General features: G+C 39.0%; 1 protein-coding gene across 1 annotated transcript in view; it reads left to right on the top strand.

Moving 5' to 3' along the window:
• The first annotated feature begins 10966 nt into the window (after positions 1 to 10966).
• Positions 10967 to 17818, top strand: part of LOC145979322 (juvenile hormone esterase-like) — a 68809-nt gene continuing 61957 nt past the window's right edge. The window contains exon 1 of the mRNA XM_083112171.1: positions 10967 to 11194. Within this exon, the coding sequence (XP_082968297.1) occupies positions 11003 to 11194 (192 nt within the window). The 5' untranslated portion in view covers positions 10967 to 11002. The remainder of the gene's footprint in view (positions 11195 to 17818) is intronic.

Genomic DNA, 17818 nt, shown 5'->3' with positions numbered 1-17818 from the left:
TAGCAGCTTTATCATGTATCATGCATGTTACTGAAAAGGACTCAGGTGCTATATTAAACTAATTATAAAGCAAAAATAATTAAGAAATGAAGTAAAACAGACTGTTTTTAATATGAAAATACTTCTGTAACTTGTGCGTTTCTGTGTTCGCGAGGAATACGATATTTTTAATATATTTTTTTTTCTTACAATGTAATTTTTAAATATATTTGTTCTTAATAACTTGGCTGCATGTACCAGTGGCGTGGCGTGGGATTTTTAAAAGTGTTACCGGTTATCAGTAGGACATTTAAGGGAGGAGCCGTAAGACTGGCTGGCACTCTGGCACGTCTGCAATTCAATACTAGATTTTGGTAAAGTTATTAATCAGGAAAAAAAATGTTGACATAAGGACTGAAGTGAAATCGTAAACATTGGTTGTTGACACAATAATACGTAATTTGATACTTACAGAAACATCGAAGGCTACTTACAGAGCAGATCAATCCGACGACTCTTCTTTGAAAATAGTTATATGATGCTGTGGTCCCGGGTTCGAATCCTTGCTTGGACATGGACGTTTGTGATGTCTATTCATCAATTTCATCATATAATCACTCATACCCATCTTCGCAAATTAGCCAAAAGTGGCACAAGCGAAGCAAAATCAATCAAATCAAATCAAAAAAGTTCTATGATGCTGTCATAAAGTGAAGTTTTTCATTTGAATTTGAATTTTTGGGTGCGTCATGGTCATGGTCCATGTTATCCACACCTGAATTCCACACGTTTTTTTTCACCCGAAAATAGAGTACATGGCCAACAAAAGAGTTTCTACAACTGCGCACATCCACATAACCACGGATAGTCGTTATACCACGAAACATTGAAATGTCGGTCATATCCAGCAGACTTGGTTTTAAATCGTTGAAAATAGGCTTTGGCCTCCCTTTCACCACAATTTCGCTTGTTTCTGCAAAAGAACAAACCAAAAGATTGCTTCAAAATATCTTCTATCACACAATTACACACACTGTTCAGATAGGATGAACCCGCCACCTCGGAACTCGGAGCAAGCTCCATTCCGCTTGTTAATTAATTGACAATGCCCGAAAACAACACAAAAACGAAAGACACCACTCACAAAACTCGCACTGCACAGTCCCTCCCGCAAACCGGTTTACTTTTGTAACGAGTGAAGCACCCTCCTTGCCGCCTCCCCTCTCAGCATCGACGCTTCCCCAATATTTCCTTCGGAACCTGCAAGAAGTCCAGTTCTACTACTGTCAGGCACGTATCCAGGAGAATTCCTTTCGGGGGGGGCTCAACACCATTTTTTAAGGGGTATAGTAAGAACCTCACAAATGTTCAAGACCAGTGGTGGCAATTGGGTTCCAAAATGGCGGGGGGGGGGGGGTGCGGAGGGCGTTGCAAGGAAAGTTTACTTTCTCTTGGTAGACAAGGCTTAACATTAAAAGGCCATAATGTTGAAGCAAGAAAATAAAAAATGTGGAGCAACTATCCCTTAAATCGTCGCCACTGTAAGGCTGTCATTTTAATCAGAACGTGAAATCGGAACATTTTTTACCACTCGACTCCTCTGTTTCCATGCATTAACATTGTGTGCCGGAACCATCTCAGTATGTGTGTTTGTCCATTTCTTCTCATCAGGCATAAAAACATCTATGGTGTCTTTGAGTGTTTTTACGAAGCTGTTACACGTGCACGGGATGGACAATCCACTCGACAACGCGAGATTCAAATTGCGGGCTGCGAACTGGACGCAGCCTGAACACGACTAACGTGTCTTGTCCTCTCATGTTTGCAGCTCTTATAAAAGCCGAAACCCACCAAATTGTTCAGATTCAAGCCTTAGCACTCACAAGCACGAAATAAGGAAGTCTTCTCGAATACAGGTGGATCACGAAACAACCCTTCCGTTCCCAACACATCTAATGTTTCGTCTTCCAGTATGATCAAATGCTTACTCATTTACCTCCAGTGACGTGCCCAAGGGAGGGTTGGTGAGGTCATAACCCCATTTGACCCAGTATTCCTTTTTTTAAAAAAAGTAAAAAAAAAAGAGGAACGTCAAAGACAGGAAAAAAATGGCAAAATCAGAACTGACCACGAAAAATAGTATGCGTAACCCCTCTCCCTTCCGAAAATCCTGGGCATGCCTCTCTCTATCTCGGACACATTTTTTAAAATCAACTCACCAGAAGTTTTTATCATTCCGTATTGGAGATTGAATTAAGATGCGTTCTTCCCGCAGGTTTGGATATGATCCTTTAGGGTGCTGTCGTCTGCCTGCTTTCACACCTAACCTTAACAAGGCCCTAATTTTCCATCTTTGTGACTTGGATTTTCAAGACTTAGGAAGGTTTCAGACCGATGGGACATGCGATACATGTCGATTGGAATGGGCCAATCAACAGCAACGTTTCACACCGTAGCGACACAAAAGGCCGCACAAACTTAATCTTCAGGCGACATGGTGTGAAATCTCCCTTGTTAGGCCACTGTCATTGTCACCTCAAAGTAGTAGCTCTTGTTGACCACAGAAAAAAAAATCTTCTCAACCGGTGGGAATGCTCCTCAGTTTTCTTCTCTCTCCTATATTTTCTGTGCTTGTTCACTATACAGGCAACACCTTACGATTTGATATACACAGGACATGTACTATATAGACATTTTAACGAAAAAGCGGTTGAAGTCAAGGATGGCTAGGTGGCTCAGTTGGTAGAGCCCTGATTTGGGTCCTGGTAGAGCCTGCAATTTCCACCTAAAATGTCTACATATGGAACATCTTACTTTCTCTTCTCGACATTCATAAAATTTTCGGCTGTCTCTTTACGGTAGTTAAGTGTTTGAATGTGTTTCGAACCCAGTAGACTTAAACAAAAGTATTTTTTTATACCCTGAAATTCTCGGACTGCATATACGAAATTTATTTCTGGCAAAACTAAATCATCACTCAAAACTTTGATTTTCAGTTGATCTATGCAGCTTATTTCTGTTTTAATAAACTACTCCAATATCCGCTACTGCTGAAATATTCACACGAGAGAGAGAGAGAGAGAGAGAGAGAGAGAGAGAGAGAGAGAGAGAGAGAGAGAGAGAGAGAGGCAGGCCTTGATCTCTTCGGCCCTCGAACCGAACTAGCACTACGCTGAGGCCCCGGAAGTTCTGCTGTCGTCAATGTCTTCATTTTCGAATCACTATATCTTATAAAGCAACCAGAGAACGTTGACTGATCTGATCACCAATCGACTGTATGAATTGTCACACTTACCTCTGAAATCTCATTAACCGATTCTTTGTACAGATCAACAGAAAAAATGAATCCGTGTATTTATATCCTCATTATATTCTAGAACGTTCCACAGATAAAACGATTCTTTAATATTGCCAGTAGTTGACTCATTCTCTCATTCAAGAACGTACACTCTCCCGCCTTTCAGAGATTAGAAATTACAACGAATCGCCCTACGTGTGGCGCTACCTTTGTTGTGCAGCTTCCAAATGCTGACAAGTCTCTACATAGTGCTCAAGTGCGCTGCGACAACACCGAAAGCGCAAGAAAAGTTTACGTGCAATATTATCAACAACAGGGTTATAGAACATTCTCCGTCTTGCCTCGATAATTATCTATCTCCTTAAATCACGTCACATTATTAAAAAAGCCAAAAACCTAATTTTATCTAGCGTAAAATAAAACATTTCCTGGGGTGGAGGGGCCTGAGCCACCTCAACACCACCTTGGATACGTGCTATTAACAATAACAGGGTTATAGAACATTCTCCGTCTTGTCTCGATAATTATTTCTCCCAAATTATCATCACATTATTCAAGAAGCCAAAATCCTAATTTTATCTAGTGTAAACAGAAAAAATTCTTGAAGGGGGCTCGAGCCTCCTGATTCCCACCTTGGATACGTGCTATTGACAATAATAAGGTTATAGAACACTCTCCATTTTGTTTCGATAATTATTTCTCTCGGATTTATAAATTTATTATCTTCACATTATTCAAGAAGCCAAAAACCTAATTTTATCAGCCAAAAACCTAATTTTATCTAACGTAAACTGAAAAATTGCCTGGGGAGACGGTCGATCCCCTGTGCCCCATCTTGGATACGTGCTATTATCAATAACAGGGTTACGGAACATTCTCCATCTTGCCTCGATAATTATTTCTCTCCTTACATTATTGTCACATTATTTTATTTCACACCACAAGAAACCAAAAACCTCATTTTATCCAGTGTAAACCTAAAACTTTCGGGGGGGGCTCGAGCCCCCTAAGCCCCCCCTCTGGATACGTGCCTGACTACTGTTGCCATCTTAGTTCTTTTGAAACCAGATATGCCCAAATGGCGAAACTTTTCGTTTCAAATAAGATATATGTAGAGTAGATGTAGTCTTCATCTGTTTCCTAACTACTCCCACTCCCATGTTTCGCCCACTGAAATCTCATTATATACTACTATTTCGTATATTTTACGTCCCTTACTACCTTTAAGGCTTTCGCTTTATAGGATAATCGTGACGATGAGGATGCATGGTGAATTATTGAAATAAAATTATTATTTCTTTGTGTATGTAATTATTAATTTTTATAATTATGTAAGCAAAATAATAACAACAAACATTGAAATAACCATTTCTTTCTGAGGATTCGAACCTGCGACACCTGACACTTCAGAGCGTGCTAAGATAACAATCGGCAAATTATGCTTGTAAGTAATGTTTTTTCACCCAAAAACAGTTCTACCACCTCAAAAACATTGCTTCAGTCCGAAATTATTGCATTCCTGCGACAACGTATGTCAATCTCAATCGGCCCTTTCAACAATTATCACAAATTCCTGTGACCGAAATAATATTATATGTGTGAAATATTGAATTTTAGGTTGACATTTTTAGAAGGACAGCGGACCCCTTGATCATACCCATCCCTCTCCTCTCCTTCTCGCCCATGATGTCGAAGAAGGACAAAGAGGACTTTCGTAATCGCTGATATTTAGAGTAAATACAAAATATCACTTGGTAGTTTGCGTTTTCCCCCGGTGTGATTTGATTTTTTTAAATTTTGATTTGGCGATTTAAGTCCACACGTGCACAGTAATGTTAATCGGGATAGTTTAAAGTGGGATCCGAACTACTTGTGCCTCCACCGGGTATCGAACCCGGGATCCCTTGATTACAAGGCGGCGACGCTACCACTGCGTCATCGTTCCCCATTGTGCCTGGACACCTTCAGAGTAAGATAGACCCGATTAGGCGACTTAGCTCTTTTCTGTCAATTGAATATGGCAACACTGATCTGTATCCCGTAAGTATCACCGGCAACTGCGGCGGCTAAGCAGTCATGCCAATAACCCGCCTCCTCCTCCCGCCGTAACGGTCTTTGCCGAGACGGAAAGTCTTCCTTGGGTGGGCTCAGGACCCTTTCCTCATGTTGCCTGAGGAGGGTACCGGATCAGCCTTCCTCTTCGCTTTTGCCGGTGTCAGAAAAAATGTCAGTCTGCAATGTTTGCTTTACGACAATATTACCAGTTTATGTACGTAATAATATTTTAAGACAGGTTCTTCAATTCTTTATATTTTGGTGTTACCTGCGGTAACAGCGGCTACATGCACGCCACGCCTCTGGCATGTACAGATGACTGGAATTCGTACTTAAAATAATATTAATGTATAAAAGACTTGTTTCACCATGGTAAACTTTAATTTAAAGTAGTACTGTAATCTTCATTAGTATTTATGTGTACACTTTTGGAAATTGGTGCCCCCAAAACTGAATCCTGGATCAGCCCCTGGAAACTTTGCTATTTCTATTGTTAATAACATAAGTTCAGTTAGTTCTTATTGGAACAGAATAACAAAGTAAAAATGCGTTATATATAACTTATAAAAAAATAAGAGTAGTAAAATACAGGAACCAGTATATTTTTCCATCTTCTGCAACCAAAGAATAAATTGTTTCACATTTTTCATTCCAAATATTAGATTTTTTTATGTGAGAGGGCACATAACAAACACTATAGCTAAAATTTCCTCTTAACTTGTAAAGCTTTTTTTAACGAGGTATGTAAAAGTTAGTAACGAAATAGAATAACAATGCATGTATCGGCATAAGTACTATATAATTATTAATTATATCTGTATTTCTCCTATTGAAGTTTCATCCATTGCTTGACACCCCTTACAAAAATTTCTAGTAACGCCCATGCCTATATAGGGATTTGACATCCATCCAGTGCCCTCCCACACCAGAAAGTCTGGCGTGTGCCGCCAAAAATTGCAGTGTGCGAATTAACGGCCCGGGGGGGGGGGTGCCAGGAATCCCCCCCAACAAAACATTTTATCCCCGGCAAAATAAAATTATTTTTTCATTCCTGCCAAGGATTTTCCCTCCCCTCCCCCTTGCTCTCAAAGAAAGTAGAAATGAAAGCATATAGTAACTATATCATTTTTTTTAAAAATATGTAATGAACATAACTGAAAAATCATTCGTGTCCAGCACATCGCGTTACGACACCAGTAGTGGTACAAATAGCAGAAAAGCGAAGTAAAATAAACCAAATCAATCAATCATTCGTGTCCATAAATGATCCAGTTATCAAAGATTTCCCTGCCGAAAAGTATGCAGCCTTCTGGATTAAAGAAGGACAGCATTCTGCAACTAAATATGTATTAAAATGTTCACAAGAAACTTGCATAGGTAGGTCAAATGGACATTAAGTTTGAACCTGGCAATGGAAATCTCGATAAGTTTTCAGTGTTGCTAGTTCCATAGCTCTTTTTGTGTACGAAATTGGGTTTTCTAAAAATGTAAATACATTGTTTCTAAATTACGTCATAAAAATGTATTAAGTAAGACATTAATGACTTACGTAAGTTATAACAGTGGGTTAGACAAAATGGTTTAATATATTTTTTAATTGTGTTTAATAACCCATTAAATTATATAGTAATTAATTAGAGACAGCTAATTCCTCGTCCAACTAAAGCCCCTATCACACGGAACTGGATTTCTAGTAGGAATTCCCTAGTTGGCGCTTAACTAACTTTCTAGGTAGCAATCATGGCTGCCTGGCTGACTGCTTGACTGGTTTGGAGGAATAGGATATGTTCTAATTGCTACTTGCTTTCCTCGACTGGATTCTGTGGAACAGCCAATCAGAGCAAAGTTTCGCCATGTGAAGATAACCTGTGAGTGTGCAAAGGGGCGCTTTTGTCTGTGGTTTCCGACTGTTACTCCAGCAATGTATAAGCATGAAAGGCGCGTTGAGTTTCACCATCTATGCTGAGTGCACGGTTTGATTTGATTTGATTTGATTTAGTTTATTTTACTTCGCGTTTTGTGCCTCTTGGCTAATTTGCGAAGATCTGGATGAGTGATGAAATGATGAAATTGATGAATGGACATTCACAAACAACCAAGCCCGACCGGTATTCGAACCCGGAACCCTTGGCGTCGCAGCGCGATGTGCTAACCACTCGGCCACAGGGTCCGGGCTGAGTGCACGGTGTTTACATGTGAAACAACTAAAATATTCTTCCATACGTGTACAGTAAACGTTGTAAAGTATGTATTTAAGCAGCGCCATTGTTTTGTACCTAATAACGTTTTATACGAAACGTTATTCCTCTCGGTTAATTAGTTATCGACTTTTAAAAATTTGAAGTGATACATTGTTTACATCTCACGCGGCCGCCATTACAACTTCCCTCGTATGGGAACAAAAGTCTATCGACAAGTACGCTGATAAGTATCGTGTGAGGCGAAAACTAGCAAATTGGAAGCCAGTCCAGCGCCAACTAGGGCATACCTACTGGAATTCCAGTTCCGTTTGATGCGGGCTTAATGTTATAAAGTATTTAGAACCACACGTTAATAGTTTAGTTTACTAACTGACAAATTTGCATACCCAAAATCCTACTTCCCTACATGCAATCATAAATACGCCACTGAGTGGGCCAAGTACGTCCGTAGGGGGGGGGCACTTGCCCCCCACCTTTAAGATAGCATATCTAGAAAAAGTTCATGAATTCGAATGGTGAAATTGTGTAGCGATATTTTATTGCAAAGAATATTGTTTTCTGAAATTTTCAGGGTGTCAGTCACAGCAATTAACTGTCCAACAAAGTAGCGAGAGAACGTTTTCACAAGAGCCATTACGTGACTGCCGTAACTAGAGGTGTGCAAGGGGGGAGGGTCGGGATGTGATTGGGAAGGAAATATTAATAATTCTGACGTTTTCAACTGAAAAGATCTCCATTTCCCGAACAGGTCGAACAATTTTCGAAATTTCCCGATGCGGTGAAAATCTCGTATTGTACATACTATTTCCTCTTCAAGTGATTGTTTTTGCACTTCTGGAATGAAAATTGTTAATTTGAAAAGAAAAAAAAGATACTTATAGACTAGTGCAGAAAATATTTTTTAAAAAAATAACCTAGTATAAGAATTTATCGGTCGTTCGGGATTACGAAAATTCTGGATCTGACCTTTATAATTCACACCTCTTCATTTTGAATTATTACTTTTTTTACAATACCCTTCAGCATGTAAAAACATGGATCAGAGATACCATGAAGGACGTAGAATAAGTGCTCTCTGATATATGTGCATTGTGAAGAAAGTCAAAAAGACATAGACTGTTCACAGTGGCGTGCGGTGACATTTTCCGTTGTGGAAGCAGATCCCGAAAAATTAAGAAAACCAAGAATTCATTGCTTCTACATGGTACGTTATACTGAAAAAAATTAGCCCTCTAGCTGATACTGTTTCCAATAACGTCTCTAAGGGGAAAGATGAATGTCCTGGCGCAGTTGTTCATTTTTTCGAATTTCAGTTGATCTGTTGTCAAACGTATTTAATGCAACAGACGATCGTGGATGATTGAAACAATCTTCAAGATTTTCACACATTGCAATATTCACAAATCCACTTTGGCACCACGTAGTTCTTTCCGTAGTAAATAGTAAACAATTCCAACACTAAAGTTTTTGAAGCAAACAAATAGAAATTCACCCGCCCGAAAAACAGTAACTTTTCACTTCGCAAAGCGCTTGAAAAAAGTCTGACAGCGGCCAGCGAGTCTTACCAACTCTATTTGGCGGATGTGTCCATGGACATGTTAGCTGTCTTAATAGACCGAACACTCGGAAACGTTTATCTTCACATAGAATATGTCATCCGTATGTCAGCAATCATATTTTTGTGTTTTGAAACTTTATAGTTTATTTATGAATATACATTTTAACTAACTTGGTGGATATTCTACATCGTTGACATATACAGTATACTTGGACACTTAATCGTGCAGTTCGCAACACTGAGGACATCAGTAGAGTGATCCGATGGCACTCTGGCTTTCTTTCAGGCTTACCGGTTGGAAAACAAAATTTGTCTCCACACAAACTACCCTCCCATTTGATCCTTCAAGGTCGCCGGGGGATTTCTCGGGCTCCTGGTGGCAGGATGGCCAGGGTGACGCTATGCAGATATTTTGTCAACACGCCGCGAGAGGGTGATGATGGCCACATATCGGAAAAGGACGAACCTTGGAGGCTTGCAGGTTGATATTCTGTTGAGGCAACCCGGAAGAAATAATGAGAAACCAAAAGTTAAAGAATTAATTTGTAACAGTTATGTTGTGTGCCATCACTGCTGGCCTTGCTGTACCGTAGTGCAGGCGCATGACTGTTCATCAACAAAGTGACAGATGTTTATGGAAAGGAAGCAAGGGGAATTCAGTTTTTATTTAAATAGTAGGCTCGAGTCTGAACATGTATACAACGTCAAAGTATTTTCAATTCAATTTGAATTTTATGATTTATGAAGTATAATAATAATAATAATAAGATGAAGCAATAATAGTAATAATAACAACAACAACGAGTTGTTATGACTGACGGGCAAGATATGAAATTTTACAACCCCCCCCGAGAAAAAAAATCTGCGGGCGGCCGAAAGGATATGTAGTATATACGTGTGTGTACAGTGTAATCCATGAGTATTACCGTGCAAATTGTCCATGACTATTTTCATTATTTTTTCTCTTACATCCTGTGTGTTTTGAAGTGATGGATTTTTATGTCTGCTGGTGCAGAAGTTGTCAACAGCTTGTTTTGAGTTTTCTTTTAATTCTTGAAGCTGTTACTGGGTCAAATAAAGTGCACGAACATAGTGATGGACAATTAGCACGGTAATACTCTTGAATCCCACTGTACATGTATCGTATATATTGCACAATGAGCACACAGCAACCAACATAAGAATCTATATTTATTACCAGTTTCGAATAAGGTTTATGTAACACCAAAGTTTATGAGGTGTCTAAATGGACCCCATGCAATGCATGTTCTAATAATTTTTTAATATTATAATAAATGATTACATATTGCAAACCATTATTTAGCTAATAATCTCGAAACAGAATATAAATAACTTGGTACGTATCTTCCAAACATACTGTTTTCTCACACAATTTTGTGAAGATAAGAGGTAGGATCCACTTGAAACCAGATAATTCTGTAGAATTAGGAAGGCTAACAGAATATACTCCACATCATAAATTCGAGTTAGCAATTAACGTCATTAGCTGATTTCAAACAATGATTTCTAAGTGATTTTCCAGTTAATGTTGTGCCGTCACTCCAAGTGTAGAACGTTAGTACAAGGCATGTAACCACTGTGAAAGATTAATTGCCAATTAAACATGGAGTATCTTGAAGAGATTTGCCATTGTTGGGAAATTACATATTGCAATTTCAGCTTCCGAGTTTGAAGATGTGTAGTCTTGTGATCATATAAACGCCTAGGTTTGTTTTTTTGAAAGTGTGATAAGGATTTGAACTTTACACCAACACACACGCACGCACACTGAATTTATCTTCATATCTCTTACAAAACTAATACGATAAAAAAAATGAAGTAACAAGATTTATCGGTATTCGTCCATATGTATATAAACGCACATCATAGAAAACAAATACATTTGTCAAGATGACTTCACTTTTTGCGCTCCTGTTATTGGCTGTGATTGCTGCTACAGCCGCACAAGATTCTCCCACTGTTTCCATCCCTGGTTTGGGGATCCTCAGAGGGACGATTGCCGCTACAAGAGGGAACAGGACCGTGCTCTCCTTCCTAGGAATTCCATATGCAAAGTCTCCGAGTGGCGAGAGGAGGTTCTTGGTGAGTAGTCCCATTGTTGTTTTTTATTTTGATTGTTACTTAAGTTCTTAAGATCTCCCATTATTGCCATTCATGGATTAGGGACCATCTCATTGATACCATAAGTCGACCATGAATGCCATAGGCGAACGAGATGCAAGAAGACACTCACGAAATGCCTAGACTCATAGTCGCCGACTTTACTGGGGGTGCAAGGCACTTTATGTCCACCAAAATTCAGGTAGAAGAATACGTTTTATGTATATTTATACAGCGGCGGCTCTAAGGTAAGAGCCGCCGTGCCATGGCTCTACCCTCAGAAAAAGAAAAAGCACTTTCTTCGCCAAAATATAGTTAAATTAATACATTTAAGAACAAGGAGATTCGAATCTCGTAAGCGTTCGAGCTTAAGGCCGCCTCAATTCCTGCGCCGCATCCCTAGCTGTTCTCTCACTTGCTCTGGGCCAGCATAGTCTGGCCTAAGCGCAGAGGCATGCGCGGAGGCATGAAAAAGTCTCCGCAGTTAACGAGCGAGTAGGTGATAGCCCAGTGGTAGCCATAAGACAACCAGCCGTGCCCCTTTTAAGCTGGCACGACGCGAGAGCTTTCGCATTGTGTTGACATAGTTGCAAACTTCACAGAGAAGTGACTAATCCTGACCGATTTGTAATACTCGTTGGAGAAGTAATTCGCGAGAAAGATACTTTCCTGCATACTTGGCAAGAACGAACGTAATATCTTCCCCAAATTTATATAACCATTTAGATAGCTGCGTCTAAAAAGCCATCCAGACTTTTTTGTTATCGATTTCTTCCTTAACAAAAGATATATCCCTTGCTCTCACGCACACAGACACTAATGTGTTGCAACTGACATTGACAACATTTAAGACATTTTCTGTACAAAAGAATTGCCTAAATATCAAAGGGAATTCTCATCACCAGGGGATTTTTTACTTTAATATTTGTAAAAAATCACATGGAAATTTTATCAGTATAAGAATTTCACTTGGAGATATAATTCAATTTCTTGCATTGAATTCTAAAAATTGTAGATCTACAGTTCATTTAGCAGTTAATCATATTTCAGTTGTTAGTAACACCGATTGATGATGTACCGTCTGCCGTGCTGGGGTTGCAAATTATAAACAAAGCAAGGCGAGAATACCGTGATAGACTCGGTGTCTCTAATTGTTCAGTGTTTTTATTTTTACTGAAGTGAAAGTGTCCGATGGTGTGTGAAAGGAAGGGTAGTTAGTAAAGATGAGTCAGATTAGAACATTATTACATACACCGTTTTCCAAGGTACTATACGATATTAAATTAAAAGTTAAACAACTTGGCTGTTCCACGCCAGATTTAAACATCAATTCTATTTAAAAATATCAAAAAAATGGTAAAGGTGACAGGCGTCGAAATTTTAATAGTCGCATTTATTTCTTAGAAACTCTGGCCTACCTCCGCACAGCATGCTTCGACGCCAGGGATTGCGGGTTCGAATCTCGGCCTGGGCATCGGTGTTCCTTGTGAGTGTTCACTCATCCTTATCTTCGCCATTAGCCAAAAGTAGTACAAATGCGAAGTAAAATAAACGAATCTTAGGAGCTCTGAATTTTTGTCTGCAATTTTAGTAAACAAAGTTCCCTTAATATTACCTCTTTCATTATATTTCTATGACATATGCTAGCGAAACTTTTTCGATTTCTTGATCACGTTGGCACTACCCATCATACTAGCTGCCAGCCGCCACTGTATTTATATATAGTATAAAGTATTGTTTATGCCGATCTTGCCCCCCTCCCCAAATTATCTTGCCCCCCTAACCCACAAATTTATCTTAAGTTGGCACCTCTGCCTAGACATAATTAAGAAACAAATCTAATATTCCAGTTTATTAATGTAATCTAATGAAAAAGAGAATGAAGCAGTGTTATGTCTAGAAAGCACTTGGATGGTACAAGCACAATCTAAACATTTCAATTACTGTTAATTAAAAGTTTACTACACAAAACTCGTCATGTTTAACACCATTAAACCTTGTTTCAATGATATGAAAAACTCTATGTGCTGACCAAGGCAGAGATTTATTTTATTATAAAACATAAACTAAACGTAACGTTTCAACCTTCTAGCAAGGTCTTCATCAGACTCTGCACCAAGTACAAATGTAACAAGGTACAACACAGGACGATATATATATATATATATATATATACACACTCACAAAAATTACTCCCCTCCAGACTATTAGAAAGTTGTTCTGGAACATTCTAGCAGGTGGCTTTCCCTTGTCAAATGTACTTTCACCTGAAAGGCTAAACATTTTCTTCCATATGGAATGTGGTTGTACTCTTTATCTCACGCTCTTTTTCCTTCATTCTTTTTCCTTCTTCTCTCCTCTTTCTTTCTTGTCCTTTCCACTCTTTCTAACACGTTCTTCCATTCTTTGTTTAACTTCAGTCCCCCATTCCAGTTCATTGTGTCTTCTTCACCTTTCTTCTCTATTTCCTTGGCCTCCTTCCATTTTCTCACTAGTATTCTCTTCTCCCTTCCTATCTGCTGAGCCTCATCCCACTCTATGTCATGTCCTGTTTCTCTCGTGTGTTTAAATATCGCATTTCTCTCTCTCTTAAGTCGTATATCATCCCATTGTTGTTTCATCCTGTCTTTCAGCCTCTTTTTCGTTTCTCCTATGTACACACTCTGACATTCTTTACATTTCACTTCGTAGATAATCCCTTCCTCTTCCTCTTCTCTGTTTTCCTTTATCTTGTTTGTATTCTTCGCTATTCTTAAGATGCTTCTCCCTCCCTTCCTGTAAGTTTTAATGCCCGCTTTCCTATGCACTTTGCATCCTTTCTGTGGTCTTCCCCATACTCCTTATTCCAAACCTCCTCTCTTTTTCTTTCTCTTCCTCTTTTTGTTTCTCTTCCAATTCTCCCCTGCCACTCTTCTTCCTTCTTCTGTTTATGTCCAGTCTATCCTCCTTCTCATAGCCATTCTTTTCCAGCTGTTTCCATAGGCTATTTATTTTGCCTTCTTTTCACATTCTTTCATGCATATTTTCTTGATTCTGTCCTCCACATTCTATATGAAATTTTTTTTTGTCACCTCACTTGCATCACTTCTTTTGTGGCAGAATACCCCTGCTGCACACTTCTTCTGATGCCAAGCGTTTTCAATTTCTTGTCCTCTCTTCCTTTTCATCAATATATCTATGTAGCTTATCTTGTCTTCTTCTTCTATTTCGAGTTCCAATAATATCCCTCTTTCTTCATCTTGAATTTCTTTGGCAAATATGTCGAGCTGCCTCTTCGTTCCCTTCCATATGCCAAAACAATCGTCCACATATCTGCAAAACAGAATCATTTTGTCACCTCCTTTTTCTACTTGATAAAACTAAGAGAAACAGGCATTGCGAAAGAAGCGAGCAAGAACATTTTACGAAATGTATTATTTTTTCATAATTTTTCAAATCGGGGGAGGCAATTGCCCCTCTGTGCCCCCTGCAGGTGCCCTTGACCGTAATTGTTTGCCCCCTTGTCCCCTAGAACTGATGTTCCTCCAAGGTTCGGGGGCAATGCCCCCTGTCCCCCTGTGGTTGCGCCACTAGATAATACCATTTGTCTTCAATATGGAGTTCCTGTTTATTTCCATGAATTTTCTAAAACAAAAATTGCCACATCGTACTGTTACTATGTACCTAGGTCAAGTACGTATTTAGGAGGGTCCAGGGGGTCCGGACTCCCCCGAAAGACTTACCAAGTACAAAAATCAAAATAATGAACATATGTTTTGTTTAACATTTCTTGTATAATCGAGGGTTTTTTATTTCAAGACAGTAAATATTTAGATTTTATAATTGCTTTATTTAACATTAATTTGATGTGTGTGTGTGTGTCTAAATAAAATCTAACGTAGTACACCCAACGGCGAAAGAAACAGTAGGCGAATTGACCACCACCGTTTTCATTCGGTCTGAATTACACAATGTGATGAAAATGAATTCAAATAAAGATGCCAATAAGCAGAGAACAATGCCTGTTTCGAACCAACATAGTTTCATTCCTTAAAACAAAGATGTAAAATAAAAAAAGGAATGAAAATAGCGGTGGACAACTTGCCTACCATTATCTTTGCCGTTGACTGTACAACGACTCCTTTGGTACATAACCACAACATAATTATTTTATTGGGAGACGATTGAGACTAAACTATCCTACCGTTAGGGGCGAGCCCCAAGCGTCCTGACTCCCCTTCCCTGAAAAACTTAACAAGTACTAACATTAGCTAAACAATGAAAATATACGTGCTTAGCATTTGCTGTATAATCGAGGGTTATTAATTTCCGCCGAACTTTGAATGATAGGACCAAAGATATTAATCTGAAATTAATTTTCGTCAACCGGATCTAACATTCTTTTTTGTTATTTAATAAATATTCAATTCGTTATCTATTTGGCACTGATTTCCTTGCCAGCGCAGTTGCTTTCATACACATTTTAGTGATCTTAATTATATGCTAGATAATGAATACATGCTTTTATACCTCTATTCTTATACCGTTTTTTATACCTATTAATGTAATAGCAATACCATGTTACTTTCCTGCCCCCCACACTTTACCTCCGCACTCGAGGTTCGGTGCACTTCGTACTCGGCTCAGATTTGTCTAGGGGTATCTTTCTTTGTGGAGTACATGTGGAGTACGCTTGTCACAAGGTAGACTCGCGTTACTCCAAGAAACGTCTTAACAGGCGCTAGGCCGCCCGACGTGTACATTTCTCAACCTCCACGGTGACAAGGCACTAGGCTGCCCGGCGCACCGTAATTACTTTAGAATAACATCCAGTACAAACTACCTTTTTACCTGTAAACTGGACACCAAGGCACTAGCTTGCCCGGCAATCCAATCTCTTACAGCATCCGTTTCGGGAGATCTGTCCTCCGGTCCTAGCTAACCGAAGCAAAAACAGCCTCTCCCTTCCAAGTCTCAGTTCCAACAGCCGACCTCCCCATCTCTCATCTGGGAGTTTATATACGTTTGGTTGGCGTCTGTTGCCAACCGCCCTTCTTTCAAAATTTTTAATCTTTAACAGCTAAACTGCCCGCCTTTCTTTTGAACGTTCGAAACACGAAGCAAGAACAGAGAGCTACATGGTATTTATACATGGAATAATATGAACCTAAAATTGCATAATAAATTGAGATACCCTTATTACATAATATACACGTAATTACCTAATTAATTAACATATTAATAAATATTTCAATAAAAAAAACACTGTTGCCCTGACACGGGGGCAGGGTAACAACCACATTAATTTAATATTAATTAATTAATATTATTTTAATTTAATATAAGTATTACGTAATCGTTGACTCTCCCAGAACTTTTGGAAGAACTGTGCAACTGTCACATGCGACACTGGATCTCGTTGGGTGTCGTTGATTAAAATCATTTGCAATAGGACGTGAACTTCTCTCCCCAGACAGCAGTACGATTTCGATGCGTTCCTCACGTGTTAGGAGCATTCTGGCACTGTCCTCTCACACCTGTAAAATGAGACATTTGTTACAATCATGCAGTCGCAACTTTTTACTGGATAAAAATACGTAGAAAACTTTCACCATTGCATTTCTCGTGAAATTCTAGCCTGATTTGAAATATCACATCACCTCCTTCGCAATTAAAAATTTTGAATTGGCTGGTTGGTGTTTTGTGTCCGCTTTATGCACAGTAAAACTAATCGGGACTGAACCTGCAGTTTAAAGTGGGATCCGAACCTTTATGAGCTTCCACCGGGTATCCAACCCGGGACCCCTTGATTACAAGGCGAAGACGCTACCACTGCCCAATCGGGGAGGCATCTAAAAATTTTGAGTTGAATTCAATATGGCGGACGTCCGCTTGGAACGCACCAATATGGTTCCTCCTTGGCCTAACCTGTTTTTATCATGACCATTTGTACCCAGCCTAACTCCTTTACATTTTACAGACGGTGTTAAGGGACTTTTGAATCACTCTGTTTATTGCAAAATCATGTAGAAATTTAAGCTACTGGATTACACATACCTACAATAAACATGATCCTTAACAGTAACGCTTGAAAGTAAGAAAATAATATTTTTAAAAAATAAGGCTATTATTTTTTGTCATTAAAACCGTAAATATACAAGATGGTCATGATTTTTATTGAAGCAATGTGGAAGCGTGAGCATCAGGGGAGAGAGTTGCAGGGGTGGCAGTGGAGAAAGTAAGGGAGCTCAAGAAATCCACCTCGCCCTGGTGAAAATTTTATCTTGAGCCACCACTGCACACAGCTCTCAACATTTAGAATAAAATTTGCGTAAACTTGTACTGCCAAAAGAATAGCAACCCTCAGAAAATAATTTTGAATTTGTTAATAATGTTATGGCTATATTTAGATAGATTTTGTTAGAAACATGTACAATTCCGACACGATAAAGTTCTAGGCCTAATTTTATCATTTTGCCCTCATTTTAAAGAGTTTTTAATTCATTTTTGAAGTTTTTTGAGAACACAGATCAAATGTCGCAAATAGTACCAGAATGTAGTATGAATTTCTTTTAGAGAGGAAGACAATGTAGCCACACAAAGAAATGTTTCGTGTTTAGCTACTAA

This window comes from Lepisma saccharinum, chromosome 26 (genome assembly GCF_977018435.1).
Source record: "Lepisma saccharinum chromosome 26, izLepSacc3.1, whole genome shotgun sequence".
Taxonomy (NCBI): Eukaryota; Metazoa; Arthropoda; class Insecta; order Zygentoma; family Lepismatidae; genus Lepisma; species Lepisma saccharinum.
This window is presented reverse-complemented; position numbering and strand designations above follow the sequence as displayed.